At 33.4% G+C, this 27,973-nt stretch overlaps 1 protein-coding gene across 1 annotated transcript in view; it reads left to right on the top strand.

Moving 5' to 3' along the window:
- The window catches only part of PDS5B (PDS5 cohesin associated factor B), a 154,548-nt gene that overhangs the window by 76,417 nt on the left and 50,158 nt on the right, over window positions 1-27,973 (top strand). Inside the window, exons 18-24 of the mRNA XM_044668269.1 lie at window positions 2,344-2,449; window positions 6,502-6,662; window positions 10,790-10,913; window positions 13,235-13,393; window positions 14,231-14,299; window positions 15,419-15,555; window positions 26,647-26,770. Of these exons, the coding sequence (XP_044524204.1) occupies window positions 2,344-2,449; window positions 6,502-6,662; window positions 10,790-10,913; window positions 13,235-13,393; window positions 14,231-14,299; window positions 15,419-15,555; window positions 26,647-26,770 (880 nt within the window). The remainder of the gene's footprint in view (window positions 1-2,343; window positions 2,450-6,501; window positions 6,663-10,789; window positions 10,914-13,234; window positions 13,394-14,230; window positions 14,300-15,418; window positions 15,556-26,646; window positions 26,771-27,973) is intronic.

The following is a 27,973-nucleotide window of genomic DNA, read 5'->3' as shown; positions in this document are numbered from 1 at the left end:
TTTGGTTAGATTTATCTAGTTCTGAGAGGAGAAAATTAAAAATATTCATGGAAGCTTTATTGTGACACGATAACTAGAACATATATGTAATTGAATAGGAGAAATAACTGAGTAGATTGTGATATTTGATTGTATTATGTTGTTAGAAATGACTAATATTGGAACTATAAAGGATTAAATATTAGAGACTGAATGATTTGAACCCTGGTCCTTCTATGTTGGGAAATACAAAGACAGAAGTCAGATTCTCTCAGCGTTCAAGGAGCTTACTTTCTATCAAGGAAAGCATCAGAATCAGGGAAAACTTCTAGGGTAAGGTGGCACATCCTTATGGCTTTGAGGGAAGATGTAATAATTTGATCCAATAAAGCTATATTTTAAACCAGGGGTCAGCAACCTTTTTGGCCGTGAGGGCCATAAACATCACACTTTTTAAAATGTAATTTCGTGAGAGCTGTACAGTGCTCACTGTGCGTGCTCCTGTAACAGCGCCTGAAAAAAATTGATTTATGGCTCCTGCAGAAAGAGCCATATCTGGCCCTCAAAAGAGCCAGATATGGCTCGCGAGCCATACGTTGCCGACCCCTGCTTTAAACACTTAAAATCAGGGGAAAAAAATATTATAGTATTTATAAGGGCAAAACATTATAGTGTTTTTAATGAACATAGTCATAATTAGTCATAATTATTTTTTTCTTTCAAAAGAGAACAAATATAAAAAAAGGTGTCGTATTAGTACAACAGTTTCATGGGTTATAAAAATTTCATTAGTAAGGATTGCTGTAGCTTTTCTTAGGTGAAGGTTTTAAAAACAAAATGCTGTCTATTTAGAAGTCTACAATAGAATATCCCAAAGATATGTTTGGTTTAGATAAAGGCACAGATGGCATGCTCATCAGATTTATAGATGACACAAACTGAGAGGTTAAAGCCAACACATTGGGTGGTAAAAGCATTCAAAAAGATTTTGACAGGCTGAAATATTTAGCTTAGTCTAATGAAATTAAATCAGATTGGATCTGCAGGGCCATGCCTATAAACTTTTCTACTGAGGAGGCTAAGGCTGTTGGGTCATTTGAACTTTGGGGTTCTTAGCCAGTGGTGTGCCAAGCTAATCAGGTGTCCAAATTAAGTGTGGCACCTATATGAAGAAACCTTAATATTGGGAGCATACTAGGCTTGCCTTAGGGAATTGTTTTTAGGAAGAATTGGATGAAGGAATGGGAATATTTTAACCTGAAAGGTTGGGGAAAAGGGTTAGGGTGGTGGTTAGGAATGGAGGGTATGATAGCTGAGTTCTAAGATTTGAAGGTCAGTTGGGAAGAGCGTGTTAATAGTATTGTTTAGCCTCTAAGGGTAGAACCTGGAACAATGGATAGAAAGTTGTAAAGGGCTCATTTAGGCTGTCCTGTCGTGAAAAGTTGCTTAACAGTTAATTAATTAAATGAAATAAGCTGCCTTTCTAGATAGCCATTTTGCTGAGCATGTTTTTGTTGGGGTTCCTTCAGGATATGGCTTAGATAGAGGGCTTATAAGGTCCTTTACATCTCTAAATTTCTATAATACTTTGTACAGCTCTTTTTTCTTTTTTTTTTTTTTAATTTTTTTTATTTTAAACCCTTAACTTCTGTGTATTGACTTATAGGTAGAAGAGTGGTAAGGGTAGGCAATGGGGGTCAAGTGACTTGCCCAGGGTCACACAGCTGGGAAGTGTCTGAGGCCGGATTTGAACCTAGGACCTCCCGTCTCTAGGCCTGGCTCTCAATCCACTGCAGCTCTTTTTTCTTAATATCCTGAGCTCCAACTATGTCTTTACTACTGTGATAATTTTCCATATTTTTATTTTATATGAAAGTATTTTAAAATGGAATAGGAATAGACCATTTATATTCTTGATTGCCCTCAAAACTAGCCAGCTTACTGAACTAATAATTAGAGGTGATTTTATTTTGACTACTCTTTGCCTCTGTAATGTTGGTAGACTTTAACAAATATATCATCAAATCATTTTATAATTTTAATAAAATTTGATTTTTCTAATATTCTCTAGGTAGTGCTAACTAAGAAATATTAGGTTTTTTTCAGTAATAAAATCAATATCCTTTTAAATTCTTCTTCCTTTTAAGTAAATATAAAAGAAATAATATTTTTGAAAAGGTGATTGTATTTCTGAATGTCTTCTTTATGGTATTTTTCCATATGAAATTATATGGAATTCTAATTTGAATGTATATGAAGTATATAATTTATATATGTGAAAGAACAATTTGAAGATTTTTTTTCTTGTACTTTGGTAGGAAGAGGTACCTGATTTTTCAAAGTGGTGACTTTTTTTTTTTTTAGTGCTCTTATTAAACAAGTGAACAAGTCAATAGATGGAACAGCAGATGATGAAGATGAGGGTGTTCCAACTGATCAGGCAATTAGGGCAGGCCTTGAATTGCTTAAGGTAAGTAACTTTTGGCATTGAGCACATTCTTATGTCTTCCCCATTAGTGAGTTGGGGCTGTTTCATTATTTTTACTTGTATCCTTGGCACCTGTTAACATAAATCCTTTGTATGTTGACTGGTATTGCATTTAATATATTCTTAATATGATTGTATATGTAATGGAAAATAGACATTTCTTCCTTTAAACTTTATAATTGTACTTTTCCCATTTTACAGTTGCATAGACTATGTAGCATTATTATGCAACAGTAATTCTCATTTTCATCATTTTAATCCCATGAAATTAAACTGGGCTATTTTTAATATTACTATTAATAACATTTTAAAAAGTTAATGCATATTTAAATATAAATTATCTTAAGTTATACTTATGGTTCTCTAATATTATATGTTGTATTTCCCCATGGCCTATTTAATTTACCATTGGGTGTGAGAATGGGAAATGTTGCCACAATCTATGACCCATAAATCACCCATCAGATTCTTAATTGTTTTTTTCTAACTCCAAAAAGAAAGAGATGGGGATGGCTCTGCATAAACCTGTTACCTTGAATGGGGGGAGGGGTTACGATTAGTTTAGAACTTTTTATGATTTTACTCCCTAGATCAGTGATGGGCAAACTTTTAAAGAGGGATCCAAAGGAAAAGAAATGTTCATGTCAGTCTGTTTCTAAGGCAACTCTTTAGAAATTTCATTGTATTATATCCTACTAATTGTATTAGTCAGATTAGGAATAATGTTGTGCAGCTGGATAGAACATTTCAGGGGGCCGCATCTGGCCCTTGGGCCATAGTTTGCCCATCACTGCCCTAGATTATGATAGAACTTTTGTTCCTGAGCTTTTATTTTAGCCCTGTACTCAGGAATTTAAAAATATATAGGGAGCTTAATTAAAGTGGGTGACATAATTCAAAGAGCACTAGATTTGTACCCAAGAGAACTGGGTTTGAATCCCCATTGACATTATCATGACAAGTCATTTAACTCTGTGCATCTTAATTTTTTATAGAGGAGGAATTGACAGAATCTTGTAGCCAATTGGAAGTAGGTGTAGGATCTATTTGAAAATGGGTAGAAGGAACACATAGAGAGTAAGGAAGGAATCAAAGAAAACTTTTCTTTAGCTTATGAGCTTGCCAATAAGTTTTCAGGGGATGGCAGTGCCATAGATAAAGAGATGCTGCAAGTTAGAAAGAAAGAAAGTATTAAAGCCCATTTAAAAAACATATAATAGTAGTAGTTTATGTAGTGCTTTAAATTATTAAAAAGCCCTTTTGCCTATGTTATTTCAGCTGATTCTCAGGACGACCCCACGAGGCACTTGCTATTATTATCAATCCCACTTTACACATGAATAAACTGAGGCTGAGAGAAGTAACTTGTCCAGGGAAATATAGCTAGTAATCATTTGAGGCAAGATTTGCACTCAGATCTTCTTGAATTCAAGTCCAGGACTCTATGCACTATGCCATTTACCTTTCTTTATATATCTGAGGTAATAACTTGGCATCCAATCTCTTATAGAGAGCTGAAGATATTGGATTGAGAGTGAAAAATTGTGACTGAAAATGTCATTTGGAAGCATTAGCCAGCATGTTAGGTAGGAGACAAAATCCAGGCCCTGCTTTGTCACTTATTGGTCTAATTTGAGATGCATCATTTAACTTCTTTGGACCTCACTTATCTTGCTTATAAAATGAGGAAGTTAGATGAGATGATATAATAGCAACAGCTAACATTTTTATACTACTTTAAAGTTTTCTTAGTTCTTTGCATTCTCATTTTATCCTCACAAAAATCACATGAGATAAGTACATATATAATAATTATGAAGTTATTTTCCATATTTTATATATGAGGAAATAGCGTAAGAGAAGTTAAGTGATTTGTTTATGGTTCACAGTTTGTCAGAGGTGGGATCTGAAGCTGGAGTATTTATTTCAAATCCAATATTTCTGCAGCCTATCTCATATTCTGGATTCCCTCAAGTTGTGAGAGTGTTTGAGAGTTCTGAAAAGGTTTTAATATTTAGTGAAAAACTAAGCCTTGGAGAGTGGCTAGAATTAAAAGGAGGAGCTATTAAAATAGAGAAGAAAGAATAATCAAGGAGATGGGAAGAGAAACAGGCAATTACATTGTATCAAGGTTACAGTTTGAGTATGGATTATTATCTATCAGAAATTGAGACAGGAAAGATATAGTAAGAAATGGACAGTACAATAGTTTCGTTTAAAGAAAAGCCTTAAATGATCAAATGAGTGAAGGATTTTTATATAAGAATTTTCTGCATTGTTGAACTCTTTTTTAAAATTTATTTTATTTTATTTTTATTTTGAATATTTCCCCATAGTTACATGTTTCATGTTCTTTCCCTCTCCCCCAAACCTCCCTACCCCCAGTAGCTAATGCACAATTCCACTGGGTTTTACAAGTATCATTGATTAAGACCTAATTCCATATTATTGATAGTTGGACTAGAGTTATCATTTAGTGTCTACATCTCCAATAATATCCCCATCAGCCCATATGTTCAAACAGTTGTTTTTCTTCTGTGTTTCTCCTCTCATAGTTTTTCCTCTGAAAGTGGCTAATTTTCTTTCTCATAAGTCCCTCAGTCTTGCTCTGGATCCTTGCATTGCTGCAAGTAGAGAAGTCTGTAATGTTCGATTGTACCACAGTGTATCAGTCTCTGTGTATAAGGTTCTCCTGGATCTACTCCTTTCACCCTGCATCAATTCCTGGAGGTCATTCCAGTTCACATGGAATTCCTCCAGTTCTTTAAGTTTTTTATTCCTTTGATCACAATAGTATTCCATCACCAACAGATACTACAATTTGTTCAGCCATTCCCCAATCAAAGGACATTCTTTCATTTTCCAATTTTTTGCTACCACAAAGCACGGCTATAAATGTTTTTGTACAAGTCTTTTTCCTTATTATCTCTTTGGGGTATAAATCAAGCAGTGCTATGGCTGGATCAAAAGGCAAATAGTCTTTTTAAGACCTTTGAGCATAGTTACAAATTGCTATCCAGAATGGTTGGACCAATTCACAACTACACAAGTAATGCATTAATGTTCCAATTTTGCCACATCCCCTCCAACATTCATTACTCTCCCCTGCTGTTATTTTAGCCAATCTCCTAGGCATGAGGTGATACATCAGAGTTGTTTTGATTTGCATGTCTTTAATTATTAGAGACTTGGAACACTTTCTCATGTGCTTATTGATAGTTTTAATTTCTTTATCTGAAAATTGCCTATTCATCTCCCTTGCTCATTTATTGATTGGGGGATGGCTTGATTTTTTGTACAATTGATTTAGCTCCTTGTATATTTGAGAAATTTACCCTTTGTCTGAGTTTTTTGTTATAAAGATTTTTTCCCAGTTTGTTGCTTCCCTTCTAATTTTGGTAGCATTGGTTTTGCCCATTGTTGAACTCTTAAATGTCTTAATAGAGTTCTTAAAGGTTCTAAAACTTTTCCTTGACTTTTTGAAAAGTAAGATCAGTTCTTTCCTATCTAAGCCAGTTTAGTTATAGTAACACTGGAAGGAAGAGTTACAAACTAAAGTTAACAATGTCTTTTCTAATAAACCTATAATTAGTAGTAGAATCATTGAATGTTATAGTTGGGAGGAAACTCAGAGATCTAGTCCAACCACTTCATTTTACAGATGAAAGAACAGGGGTGCAGCTGGGGTAGCTCAGTGGATTTAGAGTCAGTCCTAGAAACCAGAGGTCCTAAGTTCTCTGGCCTCAGACACTTCCCAGCTGTGTGACCCTGGGCAAGTCACTTGACCCCAATTGCCTACCCTTGCCACTCTTCTGCCTTGGAGCCAATACACAGTATTGACTCGAAGATGGAAGGTAAGGGTTTAAAAAAAGAACAGATGCAGAATTTTAAATCAAGCCAATGATTACTCATCAAATTATTTGTGATAATATGTCTGTTATGTGTTATCTCTGATTTTGTAAAAAGTAACATTTAAACATTTATGAAAGTATAAAAAATGTGAACATTTAAAAATCATTTTTTCTCTTTAAAAGGTACTCTCATTTACACATCCTATCTCATTTCATTCGGCTGAAACTTTTGAATCTCTTCTGGCTTGCCTAAAAATGGATGATGAAAAGGTAGCAGAAGCTGCATTACAGATTTTTAAAAATACAGGAAGCAAAATTGAAGAAGATTTCCCACATATCAGATCGTGAGTTGAATTTGCTCTATTTATATTTACTTCTTAAGCAAATAGATTCTCAATGGACCAGTTTTTTCTAATATTTTGCTTTTCCTAGAAAATGCAATCATAAGCAGTTTCAGAACTATTGTTTAGAGAAATGGTATGATTTAAAATTTAAAATGTATTTTCTATTTGGATGGAATTTGAAAAAGCCAAGGAAATTCCTGACAATATTTTCTTTAATAAGGATTAAAAATCTCTTGTGCCAGACTGGCCCTTTATTTCAAACTGACAGGGGCAAAATACTATGTGGAATAATATTGAGTTCAGAAAGATAATTTATTATTTTGCTATTCTCTAGTCATTGATCCCTTTGAGGGTTCAGGAATAAAAGTTTTTATAAGAGCAATAGATGGCTTTAAATGGTAGTGTACATTTATTTTTGATGGCTTTAAAAAAATCATGAAGATTTTCTTTGATTCTTACTGTAGAATATTTCCATTAATGTGAGAGAGCGAGAGAGAAGGATAGGGAGAGGTGGGGGTAGAAAGAGAGAGACAGAGAGAGGGAGGTAGGAGAGGCAGAAACGATATGAGAGTTTTTTAAAATGTAAGAGATTGTAAATTGATAGGTTCGCATTTAACTTTTCAAAGTCAAGTTTTGGACTTGTCATATTCTAATCATATGTCCTACTCTCAGAATTTCATAGAAAAGTATACCTTTGTTTGAATGTAAAATAAAAATTGTGGAAATAGACTTAGGCAAACTCTTAATACATTTCAGTTTGGTACCACAAATGTTTTTTAAGTCTTTATTTCATGAGAGGTATTGTAAACAGAATTTAAAACAAAAAAAGCCCTCCTCATTTCAAGGAGTACAGATGAAAGAATGAGACATTTTCTCAAGTAACTAAAATATAATTGGATAGTTATTAATTGTGTAGAAGAAGTGAAATTGACTTCAAGATAGTTATGGAAGGGAAGAGATCATCTTTTGGTAGATGAATCAGAAAGATTTATAAAAAAGAGGCATCTGAGATAGATGTTGAAGGGGCAACTTTGAAGGTGGGTTAGGAATGAGGAAGACTTTCCAGACTTGCAAAGAGCATATATAAAAGAGAATAGAATGGGAAAGATGAAAAATGGGGACAGGTAAAGGAAATGCTCAGTTTTATTTGAGCATAGAGTCTGAAAAGAAAAATAAAATTGAAAAGGTAGGTTGTATCTAAATTATGCAGGACCATGAATATACCAGACTAAAGACTTTGTGTTTTTTACTGGCAATAAAGAGACACTAACAATTTTTTGAGTGGAGAAATTGTGATTAGATCTTTTTTACATGGATTTTTTAACATGGATGGGAAAGATAGTTTGGAGAGAGCAGAAGCAGTTATACTGGTTAGAAGAATTATAGACAGAAGGTGAATGAGTGATCTAGTATATTAGGTTGGTAAGAAGGAGAGATGCTAGACCTAGAACATCAGTAGAAATGACAGAACTTAACAGTTTAAATGTGGAAGCAATGAAAGATTCAAGTCTGATTTCACTTAGATTATGGTGGTGTGATCAACAGAAATGAGTGTAGGTGGATAGACAGGTTCTAGTGAGAAGTAAAGAAGAAAGAAAACAGACATTTATTTAGTGAAATACTTAAAATCTTACACTGTTAAATAATTGAAAAATTGAGGGTTACAAGGCAAAAGAATAAGAAGATCTGGGCAATGGGAGTTAAGTGTCTTGTACAGGGTCACACAACTTTCTGAGGTCACATTTGAACCCAGGACCTCCTGACTCTGGGCCTGATGCTCTATCCACTGTGCTACCTAATTTGCCTTATCAATGACTTGGTAGAAAAAAAAATTCTGGAGTCGTGTTCTAGTAGAGTTTTTTTATGATGGAAGTCAGCCTAAGAGAGAGAGGGCTTTTATTTATATCCAAAACAATCAGTTAGAGGTCACCTTTCAGTAGTTAAATTTTAGATCATGCTCTTTTCATACATTCAGTTATTTTCTAACTTGTTATGACAGTTACTTATGAATATATCTTTCTTCTTAGTAGACAATTTGTACAAAAAGACGTTCTGTGGCAGATAAATCCAAGGGCTTATTTATACCAAAAGGCAATTTGTTCCTAAACAATTACTATTCCCAAGAATAGATCCTGAGGCCTTCATACTATCAATTATCATACAACTCAGAGATGATAATTGTCACTGTAACTATCATTTAAGAGATGTTAAGCAGAGACAGAGACTTTACTGACCTTTGTAGTTTGCTAGGAGGCTCTTTTAAAAAAAAAAAAAAAAGAAGATTATTTGTCCTTACCTGTACACTTATTTGTTCAGGTTCAGTCAACTCTCCATCTAAGGGATATAATTTGTGTTATAATCTAAGCAGGCCATAATTATAATAGACTTACATTAAAATATAAATCTTATACAAAAGAATAGTAAATTGTTGAATGAATGACTTCGGTAGGCTGATTTTAAAATTAAGTGATTGGAATAAACTATACTTCAATCAGCAAAACTTTATTAATGACTCCAATAAATCTGGTTATATGGTAAGTGCTAAATCTTAACCACCCTATTTTGTGACAATTTACTCTTCCTGTTCCAGTAGAGGCTACCTTTTAACATAGGCTCTTTACTTGTAAAAGAAAATTACTCTAAAAAGAAAAAAGAAATGGAGACACTTAAATAACTAATTACTTTTTTAAACCCTTACCTTTCATCTCAGAATCAATATTATGTGTTGGTTCCAAGACAGAGGAGTAGTAAGGACTAGGCAAAGGGAGTTTAGTGACTTGCCCAGGATCACAGTTAGAAAGTGTCTGAGGCAGGACTTCCCATCTCTGGGTCTGGTTCTCTATCCACTGTGCCACTTAATTGCCCCTAGTAGTTTTAAATGTTTGCTTTAAAAGATTTAAAAAAAAAAACAAAACTCGAACTAACCCCTACCTTCCTTCTTAGAATCAATTCTGTGTATTGGTTCCAAGACTGGAAGAGCAATGGGCAATGGAGGGGTGGTGGAGTAGGGTTTTAAGTGACTTGCCTAGGGTCACATAACTTAAGAAGTTTTTGAAGCCAGATTTGAACCCAGGAACTCCCATTTTAGGCCTCCTGACTGTCAATCCATTGAGCCACTTAGCTGCCTCCATATAAAAGACTTTTAAATATATTTCTTACAATTTAAATTTAGGTGTTTGTATCACCCTAGTCTCTATAGAATGTGCTGTTTTTGCTACCCTCAGTTGACAGTAACAGGATGACTAAGTTGCACTTAAGTTTTGTATAGCTAGAATGCATAGAATCTTATCCTGACTGACTTATCTGTAAGACCAAGGGAAAATTCTTCAGCTTCTCTTGGTTTCTACAACTTTGTTTTTGCAAGTATGAAGGAATTGGATTTAATGGAAGAACTCTGTAAGGGTCTCAATCTTTTTTTTCTATAGAAGTTTTTCAATTAATAGACATTAATTTTTTCTCCTTTCTATATACTCCTGCAAAGAAAACAAAAACAAAACAGAGGATGTAGGCTTATGGAGAAATAATGAATTGCTTTTATTTGGCATGGTCACAAAATTATTTTTATGTGGAAGGATAAAAGTATTTTTATGAAGGATAATAAAGGAATTTGGTAATTGAAGTGGCTAGAAAGAAATTCCAAACAGAACTTTATAGTGTAGAAGTTTAAGTACAATTTGCATTGGAGTACAGTTGCCTTCCAAACTGATTGTAGTGTTCAGGTTGAGGATTAGTAGGTGATTTGTAATAGAAAGGTAAATTAGGGCAAGCAAAACAGTGGAGACCCTCAAATGAAGAGTTTTAGACTGCATTGTGTAGATAGTATAAGGTGATAGAACCTGAGCTGTGGTGGGAGGAGCAGGACTATACAGATAAAACAAATAGTGGGCTACAGATGTTATACTTATTATTGCTACTCATTTAATTAAAAATCCATTCTTTTTTCATCTACAAAGAATGAGGGAAAAGGTAAAATTTTATTCCCTTTAACCTTAGTTTTTACTACAAATGAATGTATTTTAAAATTTATTCTAAGTATATTCTAAGTATACTAAGGGAAATTTGTCTAGGATACTTTAGTCTATTTTTCATTCCTATTTCCTATTTTCTGTTTCTTAATTTTATTTTAGGGCATTGCTTCCAGTTCTCCATCATAAAGCTAAAAAAGGACCTCCACGCCAAGCCAAATATGCAATTCACTGTATCCATGCAATATTCTCCAGTAAAGAGACACAATTTGCACAGATATTTGAGGTAAAGAAATTTAAAAAAAATTTTTTTAAGTCTGTTTCCTACATTTTAATTCCATACAAATGTGTGATTTTGTATGTGGGCAAGATTAGGGATAAAGTATCCTATTGATTGTTTATTTTCTAGTATTTTTGGAATGCATGTTTGGAAAAATGTATAGATCTCAATGCAAAAATTATGTAAATATTTTATGAGTTTATGAAGAGCTTTTAAAATTGATTTTAACAATTCAAAGCTACTAGATTTTATGGAAAGAAATTTGGTTCTGCTTTGTAATCTTTATCTGTTATTGTTGATGAAAGTTATTTAGGAAGAGTTACTCACTCCTAAATGCTTACTTATGTGAATTAATTGCAGAAGTTCACTCAATCAACAAATATTTTTAAGCATTTATATTTTAATTTAGAGGTAATAGGGGAACTACTGCAGTTTATTGAGTGTTCATGGTTAGTTCTGCTATTAAATGAGTGAGTAAAGTTTGTTGGAGCACATTTTTGATTGGGTTTTTATTGAGTTATATTTTAACATCAATTACTTAATCAGTAAACAAGTAATTTTTTTTTTTAAACCCTTACCTTCCGTCTTGGAGTCAATACTGTGTATTGGCTCCAAGGCAGAAGAGTGGTAAGGGTAGGCAATGGGAGTCAAGTGACTTGCCCAGGGTCACACAGCTGAGAAGTGTCTGAGGCCAGATTTGAACCTAGGACCTCCCGTCTCTAGGCCTGACTCTCATTCCACTGAGCCACCCAGCTGCCCCCATAAACAAGTAATTTTTTGACAGTAGTTTATTTTATATTATTAAGTGACAAATATGAAGTTATCAGATGAGCTGAATATAGGTCTTTCAAAATACTCATTAAGGCAGTATAATGATTCCATTTGTGAAATGGCACTTAAGTGCTTCTGAGGTAGCTCCCTAACATTCCAAATTGTAGAGTGATAACTATTATGCATCGATAGAAGGAGTTACTTTAGCAGAAGTTCCCTGTATTGGTGAAGTCATAGGAATTTTTTAAAAGTTAGAATATATTCAAAATGAAGACCTAGTAAAATAAAATAATATTATTATCTAAAATAAAAATATTCCACTTATATTTTCTTTATGCTTGAGAATAATATTTAGCCCTCTTGTGTGATTTAATTTCATTATACAAGTAGAAGCTATTTTCTGGTACCTTGCCAACTGAAGATATCTGGAAAAACCAGTATTGATAATTTCCAAATAAAAATTTTTAGCAAGTATGTAAAATTTTATTCAAATCGTTGTGAAATAAATAGTTTATGGTGATCAGATATGCCTGTTCTAGAAGCATCCTAATCTTTTTTCTCTTTTTAACTGTTTCTTTCTTCCTTGCTTATATTTTCACCTCATTATCCCTCTACTTACCTCTATCTACCTTCTTAGAGCTGTAGGACAGATCCCTTTGTTTAACTTGACTTTAACACCATTAATTATAACTAGCAAATATTGTATTTTTTGCTTTCAAAGTTTTATTTTTAAGGAGTAGTGTTATTTTTTATTCAGCTTAGTTTTTCTGTGTAAGAATGGTTTCAGATTAAGAAGATTCTTACTGAAAGAAGTGCTGTTTTTTTTTTTTTTTTTTTTTATTTGAAATGGGCTCTATATTGTCTTTTCCTTTATTTTTCCTATGGATCATGATGGTAACAGTAATATATTTGTATTGTGTTTTAACTTTTGAAGTTCATCTATTGTCTGATTTGGTTCTTAATGACCCTCTTTATGTTCAATCTTCCTCAAAATGATTTCCCTAGTGTTTTGTTACAGGCCACAAAAGAGGAGTTGGGTCTTAATTGGGAGATCCAGGGATATAATAAAGAGGAAGATGACCTTGAGTAATACAAATTAAACTATTTATATTTTTAACTCATTAATATTTCCTGTTGATCTAACTGGCTAGATAATAGAACTTTTACTTTGGTGACATTTCATTGGCTAATTATTCTTTAACCTACATTTTAATGATTTTAATAGGGATCAGAATGGCCATCTTTGAGTAAAATATTTTCAGTATGCCTAATCAATTTGTACTAAAAATTTGCACTAATTTTTCATCTAAATACTAAAATAAAATTAACAGCATAATAATCTTTATTAAGACACTTAATATGAGATTACTATAAAAATATCTATCTCTGATATACTTCTTAGTTGAAATTTTTTCTGTTTTCAGAGCTAGTATAAATATTAGATTCAGTTATTACATGAACAATAAACTTTGTATTGAATTTTCAAAGTACAGAACATGCTGTTTTTTTAAGAATAAAAATTTATAGATATGTGATATAATATTATCTTATTTCAGCCACTGCATAAAAGCCTAGATCCAAGCAACCTTGAACATCTCATAACACCGTTGGTTTCTATTGGTCACATAGCTCTCCTTGCACCAGATCAGTTTGCTGCTCCTTTGAAATCTTTGGTAGCTACTTTCATCGTTAAAGATCTTCTCATGAATGACCGGGTAAAAATTTGTTCTCGCGCGTCCCCCCGACCCCCCCATTTAGACTTGTGTTTCATAGTTTTTCATTCTTTAGCAATATTTTGCAATAATTGGAAAACTCAAATTAAAATGAGAGTAGCATGTTTCAACTTGTAGTTTGCATACAGTAGGTTTATATCTATATATCTCTATAGATGTATATATCTTAAACACACACACGTGCACATGCACAAATGTGTATATGTTTGTATATGGAATATCCCAAAAATGTTAATAATTTAGTTTTAAGCTGTTAATGCTTAGGTCTTTTGGGACACTTTATGAGTGTATAAAAGAACTGTGATCAAAGCATTTAGTTAAATAAATAGCCTATTATGAGAGTATATATGTCAAACTAGGCACAATCAGATCTATGACTAAACCCTATGCCCTATCTAATGGCAAAGGAGAACTTGGTTTTTAACATTCTCTACTGTCTAGTTGTAACATGTTCTAGTTCTGTCTCATATCACTGCACTTTCAATCTGTCTCCTCCCCAATATTTCCATATATGTTGATCCAGTGACGATTTTCACTCTTGTGCTCTCTGCCCTTCCACTCCTGGTTTATTTCTTGAATTACAGATCAACTTTTGAGTTTTAACTTAAATTCCACCTGCTTCATGAAGTCATCCTTAATTCCCTATCTGTAACTATTCTCACGCATGACTTTGTTTTACAACTCTTTGATGTACTTATATAATATTTATATGTTACTTTTTCCCTTGTGTCCTAGCCTCTACTGTGCCATAGTTGCTGTGCTCATTTATACAAATAGGTATACCTTATTCAGAAACCTTAATTTATTTTATTTTTTTAGCTTCCAGGGAAAAAGACAACCAAGCTCTGGGTTCCAGATGAAGAAGTTTCTCCTGAGACATTAGTTAAAGTGAGTATTGTATGTCCATTCGGCAACTTAAATTTTAGCCCCCTATTGTCATATAAGATTATCTTAATGCTTAAAGTATGATATTTTATATATATTGAGGTTATAGAAAGTAGGTAAAATATATTTAATTTATCAGCTACAGATATGAAGGCTCCACCCTTTCCACAAAACCACATAGTTTTTTGGTGATGTTTTATCATGATGCATTTATCATGAACTTTCCTTTTTTTTTTTTTTTTTTAAACCCTTACCTTCTGTCTTAGAATCAATACTGTATATTGCTTCTAAGGCAGAAGAATGGTAAGAGCTAGGCAATGTGGGTGAAGTGACTTGCCCAGGGTCACACAGCTAGGAAGTGTCTTGAGGTCAGCTTTGAACCCAGGACCTCCTGTCTCTGGGCCTGGCTCTCAATCCACTGAGCCACCCAGCTGCCCCAGCCCTAAGATTTTTAAATATTGAGCTACATTTTTCCTTTTTATTTGTCATTTAGCTTCCAGTTTTATAATTAGTCCTAGATTCCCTAGAACTATTATCTAGATCAGTGATGGGCAAACTTTTTAAAGAGGGGAGCCAAAGGAAAGGAAATGCTCATCTCTCAGTCTGTTTCTAAGGCAACTCTTTCCAAGTTTCATTGTATTGTATCCTACTCATTGTATTTGTTAGACTAGGAATAATGTGGCCTGGCCTGGATAGAACATTTCTGGGGACTACATCTGGCCCGTGGGCAGTAGTTTGCCCATCACTGATCTAGACTATCATCAGAAAAAAATTCCTGATATAATAAAAGGTAACACATCTTCATTCTCCCTAGAGTTAAAGGTTAGAGTCTCAGCTTTTGAGTCCTTAGAAAATAGTTGTTCCCTAGATTTGGGAGATGTTGAGTAATTATCTTTTGCGTCCTTATGCAAACTTATGATGTGACTTCTAGTGCTTTGAAGTGGTTTAACCCTGACTTAGAAATTGATAATGAAGTTACTATATCCTGGAAAGAAAAATTGTTATTCTGATAGAGGTATCCTCTATCTTTGAAGAATTTTGTGATTTTCTTAGATGTTTTTGAAAATTCTTTTTAAAAAGCATCAATTTTTCATTAACTGTTTTTGCTTTTTGTCTTTTAAGATTCAGGCCATTAAAATGATGGTGCGATGGCTGCTTGGAATGAAAAATAATCACAGCAAATCAGGAACATCTACACTGAGATTATTAACAACAATATTGCATAGTGATGGAGACTTAACAGAGCAGGGAAAAATTAGGTATGCAATTAGTCATTCAAAATTACACAAACTGCATAATTATTTAATTACCTAGCCCCCAAATAACTAGTTGAATAGTTCTTTCTGTGTTTAGAACATAGGTATTTCTTGTTATATGGTTTTGAACAGAGGAATGGTTTTAAAATAGAAAGTACATTTCTATGAATATGTCACAGAAGAGTATGTCATTTAAAAAATACATTAGCCTAATATTATTGGCTACTAGTCTAACACAATATATATATAATGTGAATTAAAAAAAAATACTATTATTTTCATTTGTGATTGCTACTCTCCACTTACTTTCCAGAATTTCACCATTTAATTTATACATTTTGTTTTACTTTATATTACTTAATATTCAAATCTTTTCACATTAGTAATTTATTGAAATATTAACTTATTGCTGTATAATAGAATTCAACTAGTACCCATGTTCCCTAAAAATTTTTATTTTGTACTAACCAACTCAGGATGAGAAAATTTACTTGTACTATGAATTTGAGGGAAACTCTAACAAGTTAATAACTCAGTCCACAAAATGAGTAATGATCCTTTCCCTAATACTATTATATGACTTGAGATCATGGAAGCTTTTTAAAAAGCACTAAACATAAAAATAGATAAAAGTTTATCTTCATCAACTGAGGGCTATAATTCACTGAGCCTGGATTTCTATAAGTTAAGTTTTCATAACATTTTGGAAACCATTATGTCTTTCAGAGATTGGACATTCTTTTATAGAAATTGGAGTAGAATTGTCAGGAATGGTTGGAGAAGTAAACCTTACTTTTTAGAAATACATTGCTCCAAATTAAAAATAAGAATGAAGGTAGAAGATTACCTTTATTTTAAATTTTTAGGATTTAATTTTTTATTTAATTCCACATTATCCAAAACAAAGTATAATGATAAGCTAGAGGTTTGTCAAGTCAGTTTACTCTGTCCTTGTTGAATCCTACAAATCTTGTTAATGCAGTAGACATTTGAAAATCTGGGTCTGAATCTTGATTCTGATAGGACTTGTCTGTATTACTTTGCTTCTGGATTTCCATGTAATCATTTGTAAAAAGGATGGATTAAAAGACCTCAAACAGATATCTTTGTTATCCTATGAACTGACATAGAATCTTAGAAGTGGTGTAAACTTAAGCCAACTTAATAAATGTTTATTAATCATTTTCTGCTTGCTAGTTGTGCTAATCATCGGAAAGAACAAAGTCTGTAGCCTTTTGAAACTTAACTCTCCTAGTAAATGTTAGGTTCACAATAGGCAAATAAAAGGTAATTAATGAATAGGACACTAACAACAAAAAGAAATTGGGAAGGTTTTCTTATAGCAGATAGCACTTGAGACTTTTACCGCAAGCTAAGGAATCTGTGAAAGAGGTAAAGAGGGATACATTCATTCAAGCCTTTTGGCGCAGCATGGGAATGGAAGATGTAATACCAATATGGAGAAAGGGCAAGTAATTTGACTAGAAGGGAGAATTTGTGAAGGGGAGTAATGTTATTTAAATCAGAAATATATATTGGAGTCATATTGTAAAGGTGTGTTTTATCCTAAAGGCTGGTCACAGAAACTTCATGACTAGGGGAATAATATGGGCAGATCTGTGTTGTAGAAGATTTTTCTACCTAACAAAGTTGCCTTTCTAAAAGCACAGTTGCCCATCAAAATATTATTTACAGACTAAAATATCCTTAGAAAAAACAAAAGATGAATAAGCAAATTTCCCTGGGCTTTGGGCAGGGGGTAGGGGTGGAATTGATTTTCTTAGTTAAAAAAGAAATACATTGTTGCCATTTCTCAGTTTACTCATCCCAACAGAACCTTCTCTCAGAGTGAAATGTTGTTGAACAAAACTAACCAGTTTATTGGCACTCTCTGTGCTAAGTGCTTTACACATATCTCATTTGATAGTGAAATCACTATGTCTACAAAAATAACATTTCAGGAATATATTTATAAAGATAGATTCACTATAATTTTCACCTCTAACACCAATACAAGTTGTGTTCCCATTATATTTTTTTTCTTCTGAAAGTAGACAAGAGTTTTATATTTTTTCCTTTTGTTACTTATTTCATTTCCCAGGGCAATATTATTTGAGGGACATGGAGTAAAAGAATTGAACATGATCAAATATTTGCCTTTAGTGATTTGTGCTAAAATTGACTTGATTTTCAAGGCTCTAAGACAGTGGTTCCCAAACTTTTTTGGCCTACTACCCCCCCTTTCCAGAAATCCCCTGGAAATTAATTTTTAAAAAATTTTAATAGCCGCTAATAGGAAAGATAAATGCACTTGTGGCCATCACCGCTCTCCTGGATTGCTGCAACACCCACCAGGGGGTGGTAGCACCCACTTTGGGAATCACTGCTCTAAGACATTATAGAATTTGAAAGAGGAAAGCCCCCTAGAGGCCATATGAATAAGACTTTTTTCTGCAGCATGCCCAATATAGCATTTTCTTAAAAGCTGTGTGTGTGTGTGTGTGTGTGTGTGTGTGTGTGTGTGAGAGAGAGAGAGAGAGAGAGAGAGAGAGAGCGCGAGAGCGCGCGCATGAGAGTGCATGCATGCACGCACACACGTACGCTCTTATTTCCAAATAACCCTTTCTGCTTTGGGATACTTTGTTCTTTAAAAACTTTTTTCTTCTATCAAAACCTACATTTCCTTCTTGGTAATTTGTACTCGCTGCTAGTTTATTGTCTCCAGGTTTAATCTAATCTATGGAGCAATCTTCAGATCATTGAAAGCAACTATCATGTTTTCTTTTCTCTTGGTTAAGTATACTCAATTTAAAAAACTCATTCTTCTCCAGCATGAATTTAAGGCTTTTTTTGTTATCCTGATCGTTCTTCTCTAGTCCCTTTCCATCAGATCAGTGGCTTTCCTAATGTCTTTGTCCAGAAATGAGTATAGATATGACTTGATCAGGACAGAGTATTAATTAAAATAATAATCAATTGTTATTAAATAATATAATATATTAAATAATATAAAACAATAATTTAATTAATAATAATTAAAAATTAAAATAAAATAAAACAAGAATATTAACTCTGTTCCCAGAAACTATGCTTTTAATGCATTTTAAGATCTCATTAGGGGTCAGCTATGTGGCCCAGTGGCTAGAAAGCCAGGCCTGGACTTGGTTGGTCCTGGCTTCAGTCTGGCCATATTCTATTGGTGTGATCCTGAGCAAGTCACTTAACTGCAGTTGCCTAGCCCTTGCTGCTTTTCTACCTTGGAACCTATACTTAGTATCTTTCCTAAGCCACAAAGTAATGGTTAAAAAAAAATGTCAGTTTTTAGTTATCATATCACATGGTTATGTTATGTTAATATATGGATATGTTACGTTACATTGTAACTCACCACATAATTTTTTAGATGAACTAACTAGCCATTCCTCTATCCTCTTGTATTTATAAAGTTGTTTTTTGACCCCAAGCTCATCTTTATTTTATTACTGTTACATTTTCATTTCATTAGGCTTATCCCTTGTTCAAACCCATAAGGATCTTTTTGAATTCTGCTTTTGCCTCTTTTTGTATCCCCAGAGTTTAGTACAGTACCTGTAGTAGTAGGTGCTTAATAAATGTTTATTGATTATTTGAGCCCGCTATTTTTGCATTATGTCTTAGTAGATTTAAAAAGGATGTCATCTATACCTTTAGGCTAGTCACTTATAAGTGTTAAAATAGTGTAGGGCCAAACACAGGCTTCTAGAAGCCCCTTTTCAGTTTTCATTGAATCATTATTAATCCACCTATCATCTAATTTTACATACAGGGGTATACTGGGACCAGCTCTTACCAGCTTTCAGAAGCTGATTGTTAAATTTTCATTGTAACCATTTATACCTTGGAAGCTGATAAACATTAGGAATTGGAGCTTTCTTTATTCTTTTGTTAATTCTCTTGACTTAAAGTGATGAAAAAAATGGAACATGTTAATAATAATGTAGATGAAATGTAAAAGAGTGTCACGTACACATTCCCCCACCCTCCACTAGTTGTTATTTATCAGTATTTTTGTACATTATTCCATTTTCTCCCAAAAAAGAACGAGAGAGGGGCATCTGGGTAGCTCAGTGGATTGAGAGTCAAGCCTAGAGACGGGAGGCCCTAGGTTCAAATCTGGCTCAGACACTTCACAACTGTGTGACCCTGGGCAAGTCACTTAACCACAGTTGCTCCGCCCTTACTGCTCTTTTGCCTTGAAACCAAAACCTAGTATCAATACCAAGGCAGAGAGTAAGAGTTTTTTTTTTTTATATATAAAAATGCTTTATTAAAATCTGTTAGACTGTAGCTATAGAATTCTCCTGATCTATAAATATTTTAATCTTTTAAAAAATGTAAGTCATTAGCCCATCATAGCCTGTTTTTGATGGCACCATGCCTAAAACTCTTTGCGATTATTACTTCCTTTTCTAGATGTCCACTTATAATAGATCCTAAAATTTTGCTAGGAATCAAGTCTGGCTTGATTTTTTTCAGTCTCTATTCTCTCTCTTTTCTTAAAAAAACTAAGATGGGGCAGCTGGGTAGCTCAGTGGAGTGAGAGTCAGGCCTAGAGACAGGAGGTCCTAGGTTCAAACCCGGCCTCAGACACTTCCCAGCTGTGTGACCCTGGGCAAGTCACTTGACCCCCATTGCCCACCCTTACCAATCTTCCACCTATGAGACAATACACCGAAGTACAAGGGTTTAAAAAAAAACAAAAAACAAAAAAACCAAAAAAAAAAACTAAGATGCATTGAGTGGCAGGGCTCCTCCATAATCCCTCAGATTAAGGATGTTTGGTTATGCATCACATTTGCCAAGACTTTGTACAGAGGTATTTCATTTGGGCATGAAGACTTGAGCATAACAAAGGAAAAATTTCCTTTAAAATTTCCTTGGGCCCTTCACTCCCATATATCTTTATCTTCCTTTTAACTAGACCTAATTTTCAAATTTATCAGGCTTGAAAATCGGTATTATATTTGTTTTTTTACATACAGTTAATGAATAGGAATATGTAGTTACCTTCAACATTTCTTTGGTAGTAGAAAACCGTTTTATGTGTAGTAGATTAGAATAGAATAATTTAGGTTACTGTTTTTGGTGTCACTATCTCTGGGTCCAGATCTCATGCATTTATATTCTTTCTTCCTCTCCTTTCCCCTTCCTTTCTCCATCTCATCTTTTTCCCTTATCTCTTCTTCCTCTTTCCTGGCTTTCTCTCTTGTCTTCTCCACATGCATTGGAATATTTTCTTTGGTTACATCAATTTCATATAGCTTCTCCTTGATCCTGATGCTTTTTTTTTTTTTTTTTTTTGGCTTTGACATCTGATTCATATGGCAAGGTAATAATTTCCCCAGTTTTCATAACTGATAACCATGGTCAAGAAGAATTGGATAACCTAATGAACAAGCTTGTTCTTCCTAGAGCTTCCCTTCTTCACTTTCTACCTTCTTCCTTAAAATATGTATTTCCATATACTTAACAGAAGGCAAGAGGCAAATTTTTTATGAAAGGAAAGATCTCCATTTAATGTTGTTTTTTTTTTTTTAAAAAAATTCTTCTTTTTACATTAAAAACAGTCATAGTTGTCTTACTTTACTTCTGTTCTCTTCTAATTTTAACATTGTTACATTGACCTGAATGGGGAAAGGGGCACCTCCTTCAGTATCCCTTCTTCAATTAAAAACAAAGAGAAAGTACTCTCCTACTCCTCTCTACTCAAGAAAAAAGGGTGGAGTGGGGGGAATTTTGTAACAAAAAAGCATAATCAGGCACTCCAAAAATGTATGTCTGTGTACTTTGTACCCATCATTTCTTAGTAGGTGAGTATTGTCCATCATCCTCGATCAGGTATAGACATAATTGGTCATTGCTTTGATCTTTGGTCTTAAGAATCTAAAGATTTAAAGACTCCCAGAGTTCTTTTTATTTACAATGTTGCTATGCTTGTATAAATTGTTCTCTTGCTTATTATGCTAACTTCATTTATTTCTTTTAGCATTTCTTAGTCCCGCTAAGTAATATTCTATTAAATTCATATTTACATATGACATTTTGTTCAGCTATTCTTATTGAGAGGCAATTTAAGGAGACTTCTCAAATTCTAGTTCTTCACCCTCACCTCTCATTCCTGCCTTTTAATATTTCTCTTTTCCCTCAGGATCAGGAAGATTGCTTTACTTGTGAATATTTTCCCCATGTCATTATCCTCCCTCTTAACTCTAACCTCATCCCCACTTGCTTCCTTGTTGTGTTAGATGTGTTTCTGTACTAGACTCTGCATGTGAGTATGTATATGTGTGCACACATCCTTAAAGGATATTTGGATTTTTTGTAGAGCTGTACTATATTATGTCACTTCTTTTTTTTTACCCATGATCTCCCTTCCCCATTGCCTTCAGGGCTTTAGACTTGACCTCTGTTGGAAGGAGGATAAACAGCCTTTGCCTTTGGTGTGACATCTTGAGGAAATACCAGAGAAGCTTTTTAGCTGCTCTTCCTTTTTTTTCCCTTCCTTTCCTCTTGTACACTCCTATTATCATATCTCACTCCAACTCCAAAAGCTTTCATTGCTTCCCATTGCATGCAAGAGAAAGTCTAATAAACTTCTAAGATTGATTTCAGGGCCCCCTTTAATATAGTGCCATCAAGCCAAAATTATCTTCTATTATTCACCTCTGCAAACTTAACAAGTTTAGTCAAACCTTTGAAAATTCTTTGTTCATCCTTACCTCTGTCCCTTTACTCATGTTATTTCCCCAAAATGCCCATCTCGTTTCTCTCCATATTTCTAAATCCTAGGTGCCATTAAAAAAATTTATTTAAATCTTTTTGTATGAAGCTATCCTGAAGTTTTCTGACCTATATTTTTCATCTTAGATCTTTTAGTGTACTTATCCACTTTTTAGTGTTTTCAGTTTTTGATCTCATGGCTTATATGGATTCATTTGATCTAATTTGAGTAAATGATCACTCTACTAACACTGATCACTTAAGAAAACACAAAAACCATTCAATTTAAACAAATACTCCCAGTGTATTTATGAATTCCAGTAAAAAAAAACCCCAGGATTGTCCAATTATATATATTTGTGAAATATAAATCAAAGATTTTAATAACTGGTAGCAATAAATGAACTATGTTAATGATTCTCAGATCTACCTATCCAGTCTTAACTTCATTCTTAACCACTATATTTCATCTCTAAATGTTCATTAGACATCTGAAACTTAGGTGCCCCACCTTAATATTTAACCCATCCAAAGATAATTAATTTACTATCTTCCCAAATTGTCTCCTCTTCTAAATTCTCCTATATAAAGAACCATACAGGACACCACCATCTTATTCTAATCACCCAGACTTAAAACTTAGTTATTTTCCTTTACTCATTCTATTCCACCTCCCTCCTTCCCTTGTATTTGATGTATTGGTAAGTCTTATCATTTTTCCTTTCATAACATCTCTTCTATAAGTTCCCATATCTCTTCTGTTACTGCCACTGCCTTCATTACTTTTCTGTTGTAGTAGTCTGCTAGTTTGTCTCTTCTCACTCCAGTATAATGAGGAGCTAATGAGAAAATGTCTATCTAATAATGCAGTACAAAATTCTTGATAAATTAATTGGTCATATTCATGTATCCTTATGTCAGCATAACCACTTCTGAGAATCACTGTTTTTTATTAAGATAATAATAATAGTAGCTTAAAAGATTATTTTATTATTATTATTAATAAAAGATTTATTAAGATTATTGTAGGCATTAAAATATTTGACTTAAATTTCACAAAAGCATATGAATTGTACAAGCTTTAATTTTTTTTCAGAGCTTCATAGTCTGAAATTATTTGTTTAACCCAGGTGTTAAATAGAATATTTTTCATGTTTTCATAAGTGATAAAGGTGAGTAGAGTGATAATTTATCCAAATTGAGGATTTCAACTTTTGAGGAAGAGCAATCTTCGCTAATATTCTAATATTCTTTAGATATTGATTTTTAAGAAAAACTATGTATTTATGTGTATACATTCTATTTTCTATTGATTCCTGAGGTAATTTTTACAAGTTGCTATAATACAAAGAGAGACCAAGTAATTTTGTGTTTCTAGAAGATCCTTTATATAATTGACATATACGGCTGAGGAATTGGAGAGGGGGCCCTAAGGAATTTTAGAATTATATCCCAATAGCACATTGGTACAATTAATTTATTGAACTAGCTAATTATCACTTGGAAATGAACACCTGGCCCCCAGGAAAAGACATATAGGGCAATAGTAAGCTAAAGTAGGAAAGTTATAGCATCTTAAGCCACCTAGGCTAGGCATTTCTAAGAAGAGTGGAAGGAACCAAACATTTCCTACATGATTGTATTTTTTTAATTTGTTTCAGTGCTTTTAGCAAAATGCTTATGTACAAAGTAGCTGTTCAAAAAACAATTCATTATTAATATTGAATGCTACTCCACAGTAAAACTATAGTGATGATTGTAATTTATGGATTTTCTTTAACACTTTCTATGTTTATATGTTCTATATATTCTGTATTCTATAAATACTCAATTCACCAATGAAAAGTGTGATATAAAATAATTTACATAGGCATACAAATGAGTAAATATATAAAATATTATAGTAGCGTAGTTCTTGTGTATATATTTTATTATATTTAAACTGCTATAAAGGGAGCTTACAAATATTTTTTGAAGTCAAAAATTTTAAGAACAGTGATTATTTGACCATTATACCATCTTTCATTATGCTATTTTAAAAACTGTTATTTAATTTAATAAAAAAAAGTATCGAAAGTGTAGTAGAGTGTTGGAATTGGTGCCATAAAACCTAGTCCTTATCATTAAGTATATAAATCACCAACTTTCAGAGCCTGAGTTTGCTCATCTATAAAGAAAGGATAGTTATGCTAAAGAAGGCTCTTGTGAGAAAAGCAAACTATAAAGCTTAATAGAAATAGGAATTAATATTAGAGTGCTTGCCATGTCAGTTTTGGCTAATGTTCAATTAAAAAAATCAATTTTTTTAGAAATTATATTTGGGATTTTATCAGTATTAGAAGCCCTCTGAGTGGTTTCTTCTCTCAGTATATAGATGGACATCTGCTCCACAGCTTTATTGAGAGTGTTTTCTAAAAGATATGGGGCCAAAGTCAGTCTCTGCCTTATATTGGTTATATGACCCTGGGCAAGTTGCTAAATTTCTCAGTGGCTCCAGGAAACTATTAAAGGCAACACTTTTAAAAGCCATTTTAATGTTATTTTATTTTTTCAAATTACGTGTAATAACAATTAAAATTTTTTTTCTTAAAATTTTGAGTTCCCAATTCTTGCCCTCTTACCTGCCCCCTGCAACACTTGGCCTGCAACCTCCTCTCCCCTCCCTGGCACTAAGCAATTTCATCTAGGTTGTATATGTGAAAGCACTTCCATAATGGTCATGCTGTGGAAGAAAGATTCATATAAAACAGAAAAAAAATGAAGTGGAAGATAATATACTTCCATCTGCATTCAGACTCCATCAGTTCTTTCTTTGGAGTTTGATTTCATTTTTCACTTAAAAACCACTTTTTAAAGAAATCATATTTAGGATTTTGGAATTGTCTTGGATCATTGTATTGCTGAGAATTAGCTTAGCCATTCATAGTCAGTCATTGTGCAGTATTGCTTTTACTTTACACAGTGTTCTGATTCTTCTCACTTGACTTTACATCTCTTCATATAACTCTATCTAAGTTTTTCTGAAATCATATTGCATATCATTTCTTATAGCATAATAGTATTCCATTACAGTCACATACTGCCATTTCCCACTTGCTGGACATATTGGATATCATTTCTTATAGCATAATAGTATTCCATTACAGTCACATACTACCATTTCCCATTTGATGGACATCTTCTCAATTTCCAGTTCATTGGCACTGCAAAAAGAGCTGCTATGAATATTTTTGTGCAAATATTTCTTCCCCACCCCTCCCTTATTTAAATATTTTTGTGATATAGCCCTACTAGTATTGCTGGATTGGAGGTTATGCACAGTTTTACAGCCCTTTGAGCATAGTTTAAATTGCTCTCCAGAATTGTTGGATCATAAATTTTATTTTTTATTGATTAATTTTGGTTTGACATAAAGGACACTTTCCAACAAACATCTAGACAATTATTACTTCCAATCTAAAGCATATTCCTTGGAAAGTTATATAAAAATCACACTTGATTATGACTTATTATTTGTCACTTTTGACTTTTGCTTTACTGATTATTTAATGTGAAGGATATTCACTTAAACTTGGATAATTTGGCTTAAAAGCTAGACCGCTGGTTTCATTTTTGTGGATGAATGCTCACCATCGAAACTGCTTCCAGTGATACTGGTCAGCAAAGGACGTGTTACTTACAATCATAGAGAATTAGATGCTTTGTGGTTTGTTCATGATCATGGAGCCAGGATGGGACATAAGTAGGACTTGATCTCATAGTCCTGATGATTCCAGTATCAGTTCTTTATGTAGTACCTCTGTTTGGGTCACTATAGGTATTTTATAAATATTTACTCCTGGCATATTAGGGATTTACTATTTATTTTCCATTCCTCTGACTCATTTTCAGATGATGAATCTAAAAAATTGTTCTGACCAGACCTAGTTTCATGATTGCCAGCCCATTGTTTTTCACGCTATTTCATATTTGTGCTTGTTGATAAATTGACTAATTAGACATTGAAAGCTTATTTATTGTATACAGCCATTAAAACATAGACACACATACAACTTAGCATGTAACTCAATGCCGAAAGCCAAATGGCACATCTGCAGATTTATTTTAAGTTTGGCAAAAAACTATTTCTTAAAGGGAAAACCAAAAGATTGTTAGCATAAAATTAACATACATGTATAGTTATTAGAGAGAGGGGGGTGATAGTGAAGACTTGTAGAATCTGATTTTTTCAGATAGATGTTGCCTATGTTTATTAGATAATATCCAGGAAGTAGTAGCACCATATGCAAAAATTAAAAACAAAAGCTAATATGTTTCTTTTTTCTTATTTTTCAGTAAACCAGATATGTCCCGTCTGAGACTGGCTGCTGGAAGTGCAATTGTGAAGCTGGCTCAAGAACCCTGTTACCATGAAATTATCACATTAGAACAATACCAGTTATGTGCTTTAGCTATTAACGTAAGGAAAATGGCTACATATTATAGTCTGTGGATTTCAGTAAGAAAAGATATTTTTAAAACTTAAATAGTCAAGTTTTAGTTTAATTAACTCAATCATAATTATTTTTTAAATCTGTAGTGACTTTCTCATATCAGATCATGCTATAGTGGATCTAGAGCTAGAAGAATCTTAGGGGCTCTCACATGCGGTCCACTCAATTATAGACAGGAAAGTGGAGGCCCTGGGAAATTAAATGACTTATCCAAAGCCATGCAGGTAACAAGTGTCAGAGACAAGATTTGAACCCAATTCCTCTCAAATCTTTGCTGTTTCCACTGCACTAGATCATTTCCGTGGCTATTTCTTAGGCTACTCACATTATTTGTTACTAAAGTAATCCACTGAATGGAAATAATTAGAAATCTGTAATGTCACTAAAATGGCATGACAGTCTTCTCCACATTAGTCCTATTCTGTTGCCCTATTTTTGATTTCTTAGTAAGATTAAAATAAAAAACCACAACTCATCAAACCATCTAATATAGCTTAGAATTATTTCTATGTGGATTCAGGAAAGAATATCCAAAACAGTGATATAAAAAAAGTCCTTGAAGAACTGAAATGTGACATATACAATCTGGAGCATAACTTATTACTTTGACTTTGTATAATGAACTTAAATAATTATCTGTATTAATTACTGGATTCTATACTTGAATATCATTTATTTGAATTTTTGATTAGTATAATATTTGAACTATCATTTTAGAATTTAAAAAAAAAAAACTCTTAGCTTCTGTCCCAGTAATAACTTTAAGACAGAAAGGAAAAGGGCTAAGCTAATGAGGTTAAATGACTCACCCAGGGTCACACAGCTAGAAAGTGCCTAAGATCAGATTTGAACCTAGATCCTCCTGATTTGAGACCTGGTGCTTTAATGATACTGTGCCACCTAGCTTTCCCTAGAATGTTTTTAAAAACATATTTTAAAAAAGAAATTGACTTTGGAATTTATAAAAAATATACATTATGGGGGCAGCTGGGTAGCTCAGTGGAGTGAGAGTCAGGCCTAGAGACAGGAGGTCCTAGGTTCAAACCCGGCCTCAGCCACTTCCCAGCTGTGTGACCCTGGGCAAGTCACTTGACCCCCATTGCCCACCCTTACCACTCTTCCACCTATGAGACAATACACCGAAGTACAAGGGTTAAAAAAAAAAAAAA

The sequence above is a fragment of the Gracilinanus agilis genome, chromosome 3, assembly GCF_016433145.1.
Source record: "Gracilinanus agilis isolate LMUSP501 chromosome 3, AgileGrace, whole genome shotgun sequence".
In the NCBI taxonomy this organism is placed as follows: domain Eukaryota; kingdom Metazoa; phylum Chordata; class Mammalia; order Didelphimorphia; family Didelphidae; genus Gracilinanus; species Gracilinanus agilis.
This window is presented reverse-complemented; position numbering and strand designations above follow the sequence as displayed.